The 17,974-nt window shown below is 39.4% G+C and overlaps 1 protein-coding gene across 4 annotated transcripts in view; it reads right to left on the reverse strand.

Annotated features, from left to right (window-relative positions):
* Positions 1–17,974, reverse strand: part of LOC124286632 (synaptosomal-associated protein 25-like) — a 162,699-nt gene that overhangs the window by 138,375 nt on the left and 6,350 nt on the right. The window contains exons 1-2 of one of the 4 annotated variants that reach the window (XM_046723024.1): positions 10,127–10,151; positions 1,153–1,298 (exon numbers count right to left, since the gene is read on the reverse strand). In XM_046723024.1, coding sequence (XP_046578980.1) covers positions 1,153–1,227 — 75 coding nt within the window. In that variant the 5' untranslated portion in view covers positions 1,228–1,298; positions 10,127–10,151. Of the gene's footprint in view, positions 1–1,152; positions 1,299–10,126; positions 10,152–17,974 lie in introns of those variants that run through there. The other 3 variants (XM_046723025.1, XM_046723022.1, XM_046723023.1) reach the window with 3 other exon arrangements.

Raw genomic sequence — 17,974 nt, forward strand, 5'->3', positions numbered from 1 at the left:
ATTCAAAAGTGATGACCACAGCATACTTCCCAAACCGCTGATGGAGATAGCAGCTGACAAGCCTCACGACAGGCGACAAACGAGTGTCAAAACACTCCCAGCAATCTGTATGCATCGGGAAACATTAATACTGAGCAACATTTTGTACCCCAGGTCGATGATGAAATGTATTTAGAGACCTTAGATTTACCCATGATAACCACTTAAAGACAGACCTTGGAAACAACTATTAGACAAAAAAATTATCTGAAAACAAATAAACACGTGTGCATGTGTGCCACAGGAAAATTTATGAAGTTTCCAACACTTTCCATTAGGGGAGATAACTCCTGCAAAAACCCTTGGGGGACCACAAGGAGGTGAGGTGAGGTGAAATGGAGTTTAACGTCGTACTTGAGAATATTTCGCTCATATGACGATGTGCATGCGTGGGTATGTGTATGTGCGGCTGCTTGTACTAGCCCAGACTGAAGCTGGTTTTATAGTGCTAGCCGACTGAGATACTATGCCGCAGTGAAGCATGACTACCCGACTCAGACATTTCCGAGCCGACCAGTCCTTGTTGTACCCATTAATGCCGAGCGCCAGGCAGGGACCAACAAGTACCATATTTTAACGTCTTTTTGGTAAGGGGACCACTAGGAAGAAAGAAAACACAACACCATGAAAGCCAAACCTGTGGATTCAGAAACAAGTTTCAGGAAAGAGGCAATCAATTGTTAGATACACTTATTCATAAGAATTTTGTGCATGCTATTAGAGTGGCTACAAAAGCCCAAGGTGTCAAGGGCATTTATAGACCCTGAACTCAAATGTCATTACCAATCCTGAAACCATTACTCCTAACCCAGCACTCTTACTTTTTACCTTGAAATAACAGACCAAAAAAGTCTGTATTGGATGTACAGAAGTTTTAATATGCCCCTGTGACATCCTGGATTACATACAGTATTCTGCAAGAAGCACTCATAATATTAGAGCAAAAATAAATTTACCAAGTTTGCCCTTGCAAAACGCATAAACCATTTATTATTCATGACAACCACATTACACAGTAAAAATAGAAGGAAAAATTATTGTTTGATAAACTGAATGAAAATTGTGAGCTACATCCCAATGTTTTTTCTTCCTGCTGACAGTGTAACATCTCACCTCATCTGTGGCCATGTTGGCCTGCATCTGGATGTCCTGCAACTCGCGGCGCATATCATCATCTGTTGTCGCCATCTTTGCTAGTCTGGCTGATCACAGGGTGCCACAAATGGTTGATTGAGTTCCTCTTGTGGGCTCAGTCAGCTCTGAAATGTTTGCCACAAATTTTATGTTGGTTACAGGGTAATGTTGATTAGCTGCAAAGCCATAAGCATTTCTTCACATCATCATAATAAAGAAATGATTTCTCTTAGGAAACTATTTTGCACTTACAGGAATGGAGCAAGCTGGAATACTCTGATTAAATGATGATGCTTTCCTCTGGCTAGTGATCCTTCAATGCCATAACTATGAAGGTGGTATGTAAGTAAAACATTTCTATGAAATAATACAGTAAAGTCTATGTTACTCAGCTGACACTTGAAATTCAAATTTTAGGTTTTGTATTGCTTGACCTGACCTATGAAAATAGAGAGCCACAGGAGTGAGTGAGTTTTAGTTTTACACCACTTTTAGCAAAATTCCAGCAATATTACTGCAGAGGACACCAGAAATGGGTCCCCCACCATGATATTGCTGGAATATTGCTAAAACTCAAATGAAGTATTTACTTCATCTTAAGATTTAATGATTACTTTAATATATAAACTGCACACATTCGAAGTGACTTGTGAAGATCCAGGTTAAAATTTGTCTTCAGTAACCCATGCTTGTCCTAAGAGGCAACTAACAGGATCGGGTGGTCAGGCTCACTGACTTGATTGACACATGTCATCGTATCCCTTGTGTATTGATGCTCATGATGATCACTGGATTGTCTGGTCCAGATTAGATTATTTACAGACTGCCTACATACAACAAATCAACCAACCACATTCTAAGCATTTGCGAGTACACATTGTTGCACTACTAGAATAAAGTACTGTGCATTATTTGATGCTATGCCATTTATTAATGCAAAAAGACAACATGATTTGTAGTGTTTTCCTTAATCACTGTTTAACTGTTACAGGATAATATCAAGATCTGTATGATTTGACACTAGGCATCGTGACACGTCCTTGAAGAGATGTGTCAAAATTCAGTTCACAAATTCAGTATCATGTTTGTACACCATTGCCATTGATGCAGGCTTGACAACAACTCATAGATGATACTAAGTGATTGAAGATAGCTTGAGGAATGTTGTTTCATGTCTGAACCAACGCTTGTCCGACTTCAGCTAAAGTGAATGGCTGATCCTGGGCTTAATCCTGGGCTCACTCCATTTCATCACAAGTGTTCTCAACAGGTTCTTCAATTTTCAATATCAGGTGTGTGAACTTCAGGTGTCAAAAAACAAGCAAAAAGTAAGTTCAATGTGCACAAAGTAAATGTGCCATACACGATATATGACAAAAAAATTCATGCAAAGTGCTTTCCTACATGTAGGGTTAATTTTTATAACTATTCATACCACTCCATGTTCGTTTTCCTCTTCTGCAAAAGTACCCAAGCCTTATAAAGGAATGGGTAATTGTATCTTCAATCAAATTACTATTTTTGTCTTGTCTGCTTTTCCTAAACATCTTTCTGGAACTACTGGCAAGCAAGGATAAGTTGAGCACCGCCCTGACAAATGACCCGTTTTAGCATGTTATGAGTGCCACCCACTGGCGCTTGCCATTGTTAGCAAAGGGGCCCCAAGTTGTCCGCAATCAAGTGTAGTACGACTTGCTACACCCACGTGAGAGTCTTATGAGCAAGGTGTGTGCAGCATCATCATCAGGCAATGCACGTGCACTAGCCTACATCTGCTCTACCTTTCACAAACCGAATGGGTTTGCTCATTGCCGTGCACCGCCTACTTCTTGTAAACGAGTTCTCTGCGCCGGTTCAACTATCCTTGTTTGCCAGTACTGACTGAAACATTCATTTATGAGGTTTCTGTAATACAGAGCAAGGCACAATGCAGTAATTAATGATATATTTCTGACACGTAATTATCAACCCATAACAGTGACAAAAATATGACACACCCCAGTAATCATAACAGAAGACAAAGTCATCAATATCCCCCGCAGTAGCAAAATACTCTTCATGATTATGTCTACGAGTTATGATTATGTCAAATATTTAATGTGTATATAGAAAAGTGGAAGGAGAGTATTGAAAAGTTCTGCTCCAGAAAGGCGCACTATCACCAATTTCAGTCTATGTCAAACTTGTTGCCATGGAAATGCCCCAATTTTTTTATTCAGACATCCAAAACTACCAAAAGGCACCAGTACACCACCAGATCTATGTATGTGCCAAGTTTGGTGAAGAAACATTGAACGGTTTTAGAGTTCTGCTCCGGAAAAGTGCACTACCACAAATTTCTGTTTTAGTCAAACTTGTTGCCATGGAAACACCAAAAATGTTTTATTCAGCATTCCAAACCTACCAAAAAGGAACCAGTACACCACCAGATCTATCTATGTGCCAAGTTTGGTGAAGAAATATTGAAGGGTTTTAGAGTTCAGCTCCGGAAAAGAGCACTACCACCAATTTCTGCCTAAGTAAAACTTGTTGCCATGAAAACGCCAAAAATATTTTATTCAGAAATCCAAAACTGCCAAAAGGCACCAGTACACCAACAGACCAATCTATGTGCCAAGCTTGGTGAAGAAATAGTGAACGGTTTTAGAGTTCAGCTCCGGAAAAGAGCACAACCACCAATTTCAGTCAGTCAAAGTTGTTGCCATGGAAACGCCAAAAATATTTTATTCAGAATTCCAAAACTACCAAAAGGCACCAGTACACCACCAGACCAATCTATGTGCCAAGTTTGGTGAAGAAACAGTGAACGGTTTTAGAGTTCTGCTCCGGAAAAGACAAATGTGCGCGGACGGAGTCCATTTTAATACCCCCAGCAAAACGCGTTGTGGGAGATAACAACTGTATCATTCAAGGTAGTAAAAGGCTATTAGACACCAGACAGATTGTGTTTGAATACTTTGAATTGCTTTTCACCAATTAATTGCAATTTTTCAAGGATATTGACACGTCTAAAGGGCAATATGTGAAAAAGGTGTTTTTTTCCCTTTACGAATCATGAAAGTTATCAGACGTGCTCATATGCATTGAAATGAATGATTTTGTGCATTTGAACAATTGCTCCCTTAGTACTATCATGTGTCAAGAAGGCAGATTTTGCAGGTTTTCATTTTTATTTTTATGGCTCAAAAAGAGGAAGTCTCTGAGCCAGGCTGATTATCTCTGAGAGATGTACATAAAAATAATACAAACACCTAACACTAGCCATACTAAGACTTTCTCCTGATTTTCCCTTCCCGATAGTCTTTGCCATACTCAGCTTTGTTTTGTTTGTTGATTAACGCTGCAATCAACAATATTCTAGCTATATGGTGGCAGTCTATAAATAATCAAGTCTGGACCACACAATCCAGTCATCAACATAATGAGCATTGATCTAGGCAGTTGGGAGTCAATGACATGTGTCAACTAAGTAAGCAAGCCTGACCACCCAATACCGTGAGTCGCCTCATAACGACAAGCAAGACCAATCCTAACCCACATCTTCACATGTACAAAACTCATCTACAGGATGTATTTTATCATGTCAAAAGTCCATTACAAGCATGAGAATATAAATGCCTAGTTTTCACCAATTTAAACATGTCTGAAAGATTTTCTACCTACATTTTAAAGTTTTCACAAACTTTAAATATCTGATATCTGATGATTCCAGTATTTCCACAGTTTAATGGACACTTTACAAACTATACATAAACATAGCCATAGAGTGGTCATTTCATAATTAGCATGGGGTATGCAACAATTAATCATGTACCCATGATGGTCCCCATGGTCCTATACCTGCAACACAATGGTAGTATTGGTTTATTCATGACATATTATGCATCATACATATGCTGCTAGACAGAAACCGGATCTAGTGCTCAGATCAATAGTCTGAAGCATTCAGTTAGATGCCACATCAGGTCAACACATTGAGAGCTGTTCTTTTGATTTCATTGGAGTCCGAGAATACCCAGGACAACAGATGTTGAGGTCACTCAAAGGATAGATGATTAATATAATTCTAGCAGTGCATGTGTTTGTCTGTGTAACAAATATTTCTACAGAATTATAAGTGTACTGACACAAAAATTTAACTATTTTAATCTATTACCAACTTCTTTCTAATATAATGGCAAACTAAATATTGGTTGCATGACTACAACCATTGCCAAAGTATTAACTATCAGGCTAAAATAGTATTTCTCCCGTAATGAATGTGTGTATTATTGTTCAAAAAGCCGTTTTCACAGCTTTATCTAAAATGACATGTATTTGTTTACCCTAATTCAACAGATATATTTCATGCACACTTGGTTCTAAGATGGCAGTGTTCATTGTAAAATCCTTGATAACAATTTGATACTTCTTTTTAATTCATACTTCTGACTGTACAACAAAGATTGTAAAACAGAATGCCCTGTAATTATACAATGTATCATTTAAATGACATGTATCTTTATCTTCTGAAAAATTGTTGCACAAATAAAAGAACAATTCATTATCAGACTGACACATAAATGTCCTGTCTTCAAGTTTGAAGTAACAATCAATTTACATAATACACTTTCTTCTAAAATTGTATTTTATCATTTATATTTTTAAGCATTTGATACTCTGCATATTATTATATATCTATAATATTCTACCATTTCAATCTTTTTCTTTGGAAATTCAGGTTTCAAAGTTAACTTTTTCATCAAGCAGCTGAATATGCATAAACTGACCCCACATAAAATGCAATCACCCTGTCAAAAACCCTCTTCAAATCAATGGTAATATATATATCCCATCAATAAAGGGGTCAAGGTAATATATATATCCCATCAATAAAGGGGTCATGAACAAAGCACATTACCAGTTTACACACAATCCCTACATATGCAATAAAAACGTGTTTGTCTTCAGTGATGTTTTATGTAATGCTTGGTCGTGAATACATTACGTACATAGAGACATTTCATGAGTTGACACAGTGTAATGCCAAATTGTAAAAACATGTTCATTTCAAGTACCAAAGTATGCGAGACAACAGATGTCTATTTCCTGTAATTTCATCACCAATTGTCTATTCCTTTAGGGACCGTTCATAATTTATGGCTAGGGGCAGGTGATGATGATGATTTTAAGGGGGGGTCACTCATTTTCTTCTTGGAAGGCAGGGGTGTCATCAATTTTGTACACATGTCCTTGGGGGGTGGGTGTCTCAGCAATTTTGTACAAGAAATATCTACCGGTAATAATTATGCTTAAACATTATGGGAAGGGAGGGGGGTCAGTGATTTTGAACATGACATGCAGGGCGAGGTCACTTACTTAGTCAGTGTTCACGAATCGTGTTTCAAAGGAACAAGACATTGGGTCCTGTAAGTTTCAGATGTCTGTCTGACCCATTGAAAATTCACAGGACCCATAGAATAAAATTAAACACACATTTCAGATTTAGCATTTCTTATAATTGGCACTGAAATTAACATAAGACTTATAAACAGCAAACAGGTGTCACATGTCCCATATAACTTCAGTCAAAGTCATTGTGAAATATACAGTCAGACACTGGGGTCGGCGGGTTGTAGACTTCTATCTGACCGTTGGCAAATCTGCCGGATTCGTCAGAGGGTCAGATGCTATTCGTGAACACTGCTTAGTGCATAAATTTTAGGGGTGTGTGTGTGTGTGTGTGGTTGGTGGGCATTCACATTGTACATGCTTCTCCATGAAAATCATCATCCTAGCAGAAAAAGATGGGGGTACTTGTCAAAGGTCTTGCATAATTAGCACAAGATTGTCTTTCTTCCCACTGGGTAACATGGTGGTGACCAGATGCACAAAGAGCCAACTGTGTTGAAATGCACGATTCTTGCTCTCCTTCACTTTGTGTGTGGGAATGACTTCTAATGACCCTTTTGCAAACAAGACGTTTAGGTGATTCCCATGCCAATTTCAGCTAAAACTATTTTTGATCTACACTGAGACAGCTTTTTAGGTTCAATATGACAGAAAGTGTTTGTATGTCATTTCAGACATATTGAAGTTGATGGGGGGAGCATGGCAGGATGTAAGGATTTTCTGCCTTGTGCATGTGCAGTAGCTTTTTCTATTGAAGATAATGTTTTCCTCACAACTATCCGATGTGTTGGCAGTGAAGATGACAAAATCTTATTGTTATTTTCATCCTTAACAGGAATTAAGGTCATGATGTTAAAGAGGTAGGGTATTCCAAAGAACTATGTTCAATACTCTGTTCTCAAATTTACAGCTAACAACAAAACGTTTCCCAATAACACAAGTTGAATTGTTCTAAAATACAAAATAACATGAAATCTATGTTCCCTTTTTTCCATTTTGATTACTGATGATTTGTAATCAGCAATCAGGACTCAACAAACCATGAAGCATGTGTATTGATGGGAAGACATGTCTTCCATTCCAGCCCAGAATCCGTAAGCTATCAAAAATACAATCAGACAAAGTCAAAATCCTGAGGTTAAATTAACATATTTATCATGGGGTCTTTATATTCAAACCATGACAAATATCCACACAAAACCCACCCAATTTCTGAATTACTGGAGTCATCAGCTTAGTAAAAAATGACAAGGTTTACTGTTTGAAATCTGAAGAGTCATTCTCTGTAAACAAAACATGCTAAATGCACTTGAGATCAATGTGGGTAGTTAAGAAATGTGCAGCTGAGTTCAGGATAAACCAGGAAGCAACACCTACCATAAGTAGGGAGTGTTAGAGTACATAAATATATGTATTAAGTCTCCACATCAAAGGTATGTGCTCAATCAATGGCCACAACGGTCTACTCCCATTTGTGAGACTCCCAGTTATGAGACAGTAGAGTAGGTAATTAACAACGAAAACACACCATACTCTCCTGTCTGATAGAATGGATTCACCCTAGCTAAGTACTGATTTGCTATGTAACTGAATCTTGTGGAGGTAACTTAATGAAACTTTATAAGATAAATTGATTAACATACTCAGGTAAATGTCTTTAATAATTAAACACTTTGTGTAGGTAACTTCGTGATCAAAGAGAAATTAATTTACCTACTCAGATTTACTCCGTCTCTGAAACTACAAGCTATAGTTTAAGAAATAACTCTGAAATAACTCTGAAATTTACAGTCGAAATGCGACTTATGCCAAACCCTTTCTACCCGACATAATAAATTTATGGAATGCCCTACCAAATTCCAAAGAGTCATGCAGTCTCAAAGAATTTTAAAACCTAATTACAAAAAACCGAAAACAAGCTTAAGATTTATATTGATCTTAATTATGGCTCGTTTTTGTCAAATTGTTCATTGCTGCCTCAGGCTCGGATCTAGCGACCCAAACGCCGATAAGTATAACCGACATTTAATAGACAATGCATGTTGCTCTTGTGGATATCAACTACCCGTTTTAACCTGGATAATTTTTTTGAACGGAACAAAGAATTTACTCCTTGTGTAAACCAGAAAATAGTTGAATCCGTCCACGATTATATCATCAAGACACAACCTTCAAATTTTCACAGGGAAATACTGAAATTAACTCAACAACCTTCTCGTCATTGATTTATATTCCTACAATAGCTTGTTAGACACACACAACTGTAAGTCTCTAATTATGACTACTTGGAGAATAGTTGTATTTGATGTAATCTGTATATATTTATATGTACTTAAAAATATATATATGCAATAGTCAATATCGATGACGTCACATCCTCCATTTCATTTTATATTTTATGTTGCATGGGAGCGGTGTTAACATAAGCAGTAATACTTCACCAATCCCAATTCATTTTCATAAATAATAATAAAATATGTTTAAACCAAAATGACTTTCGAACTTCATAATAGTCAATAAAAATGTGTTATCATAATTACATATTCTTCTGAATAAATAAAATATTCAATGAACTATTTCTTCTGTGTAAATATAATCTTTGATAATCTATTTCATTAATCAACTCATCAATGGACTATGCCTCCTGTGGGTACTTGGCTGGGCTGATCCCACTTTCATTGTAGGGATGTGGAAACACCACCTATGTGCACTGAACCATTAATTAATGTGTCTCACAACTGGGAGTTCTCACAAATGGGAGGACACCACCACAACTATCAGCAATATAGAACATGTCTTTCAAGTAGGATTGTAGAGGAGAATAACTCACTTTGATCCACCATGAAAGGAAATACTGATTCATCAAACTAATTCCACATAACTTGTAAAGACCATGTACCTCGTATGATATTCTCATTTGATGCACAAAAAACATCACTTGTGGTATCTTGTGTATCAGCAATATTTCATACTGAAAGATACTTGAAGATACGTCAACAAAATGTGATCACAACAGCTTCAAGTAGAGCTCATGCACAATATTAAAAAAAAAGACAACAAGTATTACTTTTTTTCAGCGAAGTCAAATTGCAAAATCCCTTTGTATGTTGATTTGGGTTAAACTAAAGATGAGAATTCACATCATACAGAGGAAACAATTTAAAACAGGTTTCATCCTCTTGTAACACCTTACCCAAACACACCCCTGATCCATCTATTGTTGCTGGCAGTCATGGGTTTCATGAGGAGGGTAAATAGCCATGGCGCCGAAAAATGCAAAATGGGAGGGATGGCCATTGATAGTGTGTTCCGAAGAAACTTTGGCTGACCTAGGTAGATTTGTGAATATAGATACACACCTTGGTGATCAAGATTGATCATGTTGTTTTGATGATCATACAAAGAAGAGCAACGGAGCTCACCTGGAAGTTCAGATGAGTATCCAGATTGCAAACAGTAACAATCTTTGTGCTGAAGATTATGCAGAGCTCCTTCTTGGGAACAAGTGATATTGGGCAAGAGAAGTCTGGGGTGTCAGGCCCTAGCTTGTCTAACTACATACCTATGCAGTTCTAAGGGCTGAGAGCTGAGGCTCTGGGTATGATCGATTATGAGGGCTGCAAATTAGAAGCAATTAAAATCAAAGTCTGCTCTCAATGCTGTTATAATGCATCCGAAATGCCCCGACAAAGCAAGAAAGTAATTTCCATTGTTCTCATCTTTATTAGTATGTGGGCCGACATACTACTTCCTATTTTCATTTGAGCCTCAAAGGTCATCAGCGCTATTTCAAAACACTGTTATGTCATTGATATAGCCAGAACAAAGGCTTGAAAATATAAGGATTGGAAGACAATGTGTAAGTAGATCCCAAAGCCAAAAGTGGAAGCAAAGTCTGGTGATGACGCAGCCTAAGAATTATGATATGCAGCCTAAGAATCATCAAATGAATCGGCAAACGACGACCTAGGATCAACTGCTGCATGGTCATATATGAAGCAAGAATGATCATTACTTGAAGTGACCTACAAACTGATGAAGCCATAAATGATAAAGTGATTGTATGTCAGGATCAGTGGAGGCTAAGCAACAGACACAGGCCATGCCAAAGGAGGAGGGATAAAAAACTGCATGAAGACACAACTGCTCATAACTACTACATTCTAATGGACCGAGAGGATGGGTGTTAGAGGAATGGGTGAAACATGGACCGACTGCCTGACAGCAAACCAATCCTATTACATTAATACAACCCCAGGATCGGACAAAGGATTGGATGGTAAGAAGAGACACCTAAGATTCGCGCTACAATAAGTGTCCTGAAGGAGCAACCAAGAATGCGTTATTGCTTGACAAAAGTGAATATTCCTTCTCAATCACAGGCCGAAATCTTCTGAACGCAATTTATAGCCTCTATCCTTTGTCTTCCGAGAGCTGGCCTCGCTTTAACCACCAACTGACCATCAAGACAATTATAGGCGTTGCAACATTTATCCCGACTGTTGATACAATCACTGCCAGATGAATAAGGGTGATGAGACAAAAAGTCTGTTACATCTAGCACAAACTATCCACTTGCATGAGCCATGGAATCTTGACCCTTGCTCTTTATTATACCTTTATCTTTTCTTATAAAAATATTTTTTCCCCTTCTAGTTATGGTTCTTTTTTCTTTATACAAGTTCTTATTTCTACATTTTCTAAAAGATGGAACAAAATCCCAATAGATGAAGGATCGTCTGCACACATAGGCAACAATTTTTAGTTTGGATTGGACGCATGCTTCGTCAAGATGCATGCTTTGCACGAGCTTCTGGTTGTTTCCACTCCAAGGTTGGAAGAACAAGGAACAGTGCAAAACCAGGGGTTTACCTACAAAACTAATGGGTCCAGATGAACCCCAGTTACTAAATTCATGAGTCCTGACAAAATATGGGGGGTCTTGTAAAGTAATGAAATGGCATAAACTTCAGTAGCTATTTATAATTTCAGGACCTTATGTTTCCTGTCAAGAATTGAGTACAAAGAATATTATTTGGTATTTCTTTGGACACAGTATATATTTTTCCTGCTTCCACTATGTTTGTGTACACATTTCTGCATTGCATAAAAACCTGAAAACATGAGAAAGGCTAAGTTTAAACAATTTGGCTTGTTTATTCATTCAAATCAGTTCCTCTAATACTTAATAGTAAAATAAGATCATCTTCAATCTGACTGGTGTATTCCCCGAGTGGCATCTCAGTTACGTAATAACCAAAGTCAGGGTCCACTCCGAGACAACTCTTTAAGAAGGTGTGAACGTGGGGGCCAGTGTGGGAAGGGCCACTCTGGGCATAAACCAATCTGACCATGTTGACTAAAACTACCATATTGTAAATTTTAACTATATATTTTTAAATAGTTAAAATTTACAATATGTTAGTTTTAGTCACTTCTCTCTCTTGCTTCGACAATGAGTGGTACGATGTAAACTTTTCTCTCCCTTGTCCATTCGCCCAAGCACTCCAGGCTATCCTCCTTATAAGACAGCTTCCTATATGTCGAGAAAAGCATGCAGCACGCCCCACTATCTACCTATGTGACCACCTTTTAATCATCATTCTCGTTCTTGGAGCCACAAAATAATCGGCGCAGCAGGGAGGTTATAAGTATATTAATATAGATAAAATTTACAAATTTTTAAATTTATACCTTCTCACGGTATGCACTTATCCCACGGTCGGACGGCGGGACCGTGAGGCTCTAGGTCTTGACAGTGCTAACAGCAAGAACTGTGCAGATTGGTAACAACCGTAGATAGCGATGCACAAGGGAGGCCTGTTACGACTAGCGCAACTCTGCTTGTGATGAGTTCTCCTGAACTCCTTGGCTTACTAAGCATAACGTCTCCCAGGGAGATGGGTGCTCCAAAGGAATGTGGTGTTCAGCCGCAACCTCCGACAAACGAAAGGACACAACTCACGGCAAGTAAGGCCTTGCCTTGCAACAATTTACAAGGTACCCCCATGAATTAAAGTCTTTCCAAAGTAATCGGGCCAGCCCCTGCTTCAAAAAGAACCCCACAGACACCAACCAGGAGCAGGTGAAAGAGAAGAACAACTCGGAAAGCTCACAGTTTTAATGTCCAGTTCCAGTCAACATCAAATTGACCCTCACTCCTTTACATAAGGTTCGTCAAAGAATGAGCCTGGCACCTTCAGAGCTGGAACAGAACGGAAACCACTGGAATTCGGGAATGACACTAATTGCTTCAAAAAGTAGAAGTCAGCAAGTGTTAAATGTCGAACCCTTCCACATTGTGATACAGAACCATGCTCCAGATCCATCCAACCATCCGGGTGGCAGTATCTCTGTGTCTTAGCATAAGACTAAGTGAAGTAGTTCTAACCAAGAGCAACAAGAAGACAAAGTCATCAATATCCCCTGCAATGGCAAAATACTCTTCATGATTATGTTTACGAGTTATGATTATGTCAGATATTTAGGTGTGTTAATAGAAAAGTGGAAGGAGAGTATTGAAAGGTTTTTAAAGTTCTGCTCCAGAAAGGAGCACTATCACCAATTTCAGTCTAAGTCAAACTTGTTGCCATGGAAATGACAAAAATATTTTATTCAGAATTCCAAAACTACCAAAAGGCACAAGTACACCACCAGATCTATCTATGTGCCAAGTTTGGTGATGAAATAGTGAACGGTTTTAGAGTTCTGCTCCGGAAAAGAGCACTACCACTAATTTCAGTCAAAGTCGAACTTGTTGCCATGGAAACGCCAAAAATATTTAATTCAGAATTCCAAAACTACCAAAAGGCACCAGTACACCACCAGATCCATGTATGTGCCAAGTTTGGTGAAGAAATATTGAACGGTTTTAGAGTTCTGCTCCGGAAAAGACGGACGGATGGACAGACGCACGGACGAAGTCCATTTTAATACCCCCCGCAAAACGCGTTGCGGGGGATAGTAAGAACATAAGGCAGACATCAAGTTCTGGATGGGATGGACTGAAATGAGGAGCTGTCTCTGTTCCACTGAAACTTGAAATTGAGTTTCCCTGTCCACCTTCGCCGAAACATGCCTGATCATGCCATTAAATAGTGACTCTGAAGACCATGGTTGATAAAATAGTTCAGCTTTAAACCTGTCACCCCACACAGACAAATTGAGAGGGCCACAACACCAAACTGCCAGAAGATAACCAAAGAAATGTGACAGATGGTCCAGTATGATCTGAAATTGGTCCAGTATAATCGACATACAGCCCCTAATGTAAGGATCCTGGTCGGAGAACAAATGCTCTACTGATGATGCTACTGCATCAACAGCCAATATAATGCAGTTAATCGAAGGTAAGGAACGACGGACAGCTGTGTCCATATGAGATAATTCTCTGTCCTCGACTAGAAACGGCGAGCAGTTCCTTTTTCCAAAAAGAGGTTTGGACATCTTCATCCACCGATGGGGCAGTGGCCAGAAACTAGAAACCGTGGAAATGAGACTCCGACAAAGAGAACCTTGGTGAAAAGAGCCGTAATTAATTCTCCTTAAAGGCATGATCCAACGGCGTGGCTATATGAGCAACGCAAGGTCGTGGGGTAAGTGTAATAGACACCTAATCCCGTTGTTTAATGGCGAAAGAATGAGCTAAGTCCTCTGCGCTCCCTGAAATAGGTAGATGGAGTTTCTCCACTATCCATGCTAGTACTTTGGGTTCATCAACAAAATCCAAACTCCTCTCTGGGGTAGATATCTCTGATCATGCAGGAGACATGGGTTCAGGTTGATGTGCAACACTGGAGGCCGCCACAGACAGTGTAGGGGTAGGTGCACTCCTAGTAGATTGAGTAGACTGTGCCTGATTCCAAGCGGCGGTGATAGCACTCAACATCGCAGCCAGGTCTGGGGGAGGTGTCGAATCCTGCACTGAGGTCCACGATTCTGGTAGAATCCGAGTAGAGAGACATGAGGAGGCATGCGCCAACTCAGAAGTCATGGCAAGAGGAGTCCTGTAATCTGAGCACCAATGAGTAGATCTCCTATCCAAAGAGCCATACTGATGTCTGGAAGGACATGTCCCAGTTGAAAGTGCACATGGATACCCATTGAGGAGATCGAGAACGACGAGGGGCCATATAAGGTGAACATTGATCCTTGGATCTAGAATGATGGACTGCAGTCGACCAGGTAGGAGATCAAGGTTGATATGTTGAATACGCTGAGCTGGAAGTCCCATAATGACGAGAGGTTGAAGATCGATAAGAAGACCTTGAGCGTAAAATGGACCTTATAAATGTGGGCAAAGTAGTTCGTTTCGCTTGTTCGATTCGGAGAGTGGCGTCTGGAAGGTGAACGAGACTAAGCAGGTGAATAAATCCAAATAATAGTAGGCGATTGATCCAAATGGTTTGGTGAACGTTTCCTCGTCAAAGAAGAATGACTAGGAGAGCCAACAGAGTTCGGTGAATCACCAAGAGACATACAATCTGGTGAAAGACATTTCGTAGAAAGACGCTTCGATGAATGCAGATTCGTGGAATGCTGTTTCGTTGAATGTTAATTTGTAGAATGCCGTTTTGGCGAAAGCTGATTTGTAGAAAACCGGTTCGGTAAATGCTGATTCATTGAATGCCGTTTCGGAGAAAACATGTTCGAAGAAAACCGGTTCGTTGAATGCTGATTCGTGGAATGCTGTTTCAGTGAAAACTGGTTCAACAAATGCTTGTTCGGCGAAAGGCGGACTAGAGAGGTGTGGTCCGGCGAAATACGATCCAGTGAACTGTGGTTCAATGAAAGTGTTGGTTTTTGCGAAATGGATGATAGAGGCATCGGAGCACTGGAGACAACACTCCTATTCACCGAATGGGAAGCATTCAGCGAAATGACCAAAGGGGTGTCACACAGGTCCTGCAAACTTTTCAGTGAACTAGTCTGATTCCTTTTGCTGCTAGAAGAACCACGACGAGATCTAGCCCTAAGATCCCGCTGCTGGGAAGTAGCCTGGGAGGTGGCAGAACGCTCAACAACCACCACGCGGGATGTCATCATGACGAAGGGCTCGGACTGGAAGGTTGAGAGCCAAGAAAGAAGTTTTCAGAGAGTTTCCGATAAATATGAATCAGAGGAAGCTCTCATAAAATCCTTGTTGTAGTGAGGCGACTGTGTCCGTCGAGCAGTGATAATGGGACACTTGATCTTGGCGGGGCTGGGTCCTTCAACCGATGCTATCTCGCTTGATCAGCTATACGTAGAGCGCAGGCCCTGGGGTATTTAACGAATGCCTCAAAGGTAAGATGTTTGCATTTATCACATCGATTGTCCCATTTACATTGTCCCACACAATCTCTAAGAGAAAACCTTGTTGCATTGTGCACATTTTTTCCTCTTCTTGGGCTGGTCAGTCTTTCCCATGATTTTATTTTCTTAGAATGGTTGATGAGACGATGAGTAGTGTAAACCACGTCCACACTCAGCTGCGAAAAGAATGAGAATGATGATTCAAAGGTGGTCACGTGGGTTGATAGCGGGGCATGCTGCATTCTTTTCTTGACAACTAGGAAGCTGTCTTTTATAAGGAGGGTAGCATGGAGTGCGTGGGTGAATGGACAAGAGAGGCCTTGGGAGAAAAGTTTCCATTGTTCCACTCAGTGTTGAACTTAAAGTTCATACCGTGAGATAGGATAAGTTTAAAAATTTAAAATCACAAGTGTTTGCCACTGATATGGCAATGTCCCCCGCCGCTTAAGAATGGAATTTCTATATTTACTACTTTTTATTTTTTGGTCACATACAAGATGTCTGAAATGACTGGTGTCTGCATAATCACCCAATGTAGGCTGTCGACATAATTGAAGACACTGGGTGCAATGTTTTATGAGATATCGCGTTTAAATAAGTTTGAAAAGTGGTCAAAGGGTTGTGGTGACCTTGAAGATAAGGTCAAGGTCACCCAAATCAACTGGTGTGTGCATAATTACCCAATGTAGGCCGTCACCAAATTTGAAGACATTTGATACAACAGTGCATGAGATATCACGTTAACAACAGTTTGAAAAGTGTCATGGAGACCTTGAAGAGAAGGTCAAGGTCACCAAAATCAACTGGTGTGTCTGGGTAATCCCCTAATGTAGGCTGTCACCAAATTTGAAGACATTGGGTACAACAGTTCATGAGATATCGCGTCAACAAGAGTTTGAAAAGTGGTCAAAGTGGTGTGGTGACCTTGAAAATAAGGCCAAGGTTACCCAAATCAACTGGTGTGTCTGGGTAATCCCCCAATGTAGGCTGTCACCAAATTTGAAGACATTGGGTACAACAGTTCATGAGATATCACGTTAACAAGAATCAGGACGTACGCACGTACGCCGCTGAATACATAGTCCCATGTTCCGCGTTGCGGCAGGGGACAATAATCAGCAAAGTTGAACAGTTCATATATTATACACAAAACCCCACTGAATGTTTACTTTTTCCAAAACAAAATATGAACATAAAAAAACATGATTAAAAACAAAGGTCCAACAAAGGTTGCATAACAAACTGACCAAATAGAACATTCATCAGTTTGCTATACTTTGATGCTTATTTTTCACTTGGCAACATTCCCGCATCATAGGAGTGGCCTGTTAATAATCGAGTCTGGACAAGACAATGCAGTGATTGATATTGTAACAATCCACACTGGGATTCAAGGACATGCCTTTAACAGAGTCACTTGGTTGCCTCTCATGACCATTGTAGGTTTCTGAAGACCACTTCTAACAACAAATCCTGACTGTGTCAGTGGTATTTAAAATAGTTTTGAACAGGAAATCAATTACATCATAGCACGTCTAGAAGTTCTTAAAGTGATCTTAGATGTAGACTCGTGGTCCTGAAAAGATTATCATCATTTTAAATTTTAAGAGTATCAAATCTGGGATTCAAAACCACAGTAATGCAGACCTTGTAATACTTGCGTGCCTAAGAGAAGCACCTCTGCATTTAGATCACAAGGCCACATTAACTTAATGTGATTCATAAATATGCTGTCTAAAAAGATCATAATGGTTGTAAAAACACAATAATTCCAAAATAAGATGAATGCTCAGATCTAATACTTACTTCCATCTCACCACACTACTACAATACACATGACCATTAAAAAATCTCACAGATGGAAAAATTGAATTGGAACTCCTTGATTTCTGTCAGAAACGATTTAGTCATTGCCAGTTTTATACCCACTGGGAATACTGGAAACAATCTGAGCCCAATGAAAATGTAAAGAAATCAAATACAACATCAAAGTAATGCTGATGGTCAAATTTCAGCTAAGTATTGATTTTCCTTCAGGACATAAATATCATCATGAAGTGCACATTCCCCATGATCATATTTAGTGCAGTACCTCATGCTGCTTATGTGGCACTGG

This window comes from Haliotis rubra, unplaced genomic scaffold (assembly GCF_003918875.1).
Source record: "Haliotis rubra isolate DU_JTF1 unplaced genomic scaffold, ASM391887v1 Scf388, whole genome shotgun sequence".
NCBI classification, from domain to species: domain Eukaryota; kingdom Metazoa; phylum Mollusca; class Gastropoda; order Lepetellida; family Haliotidae; genus Haliotis; species Haliotis rubra.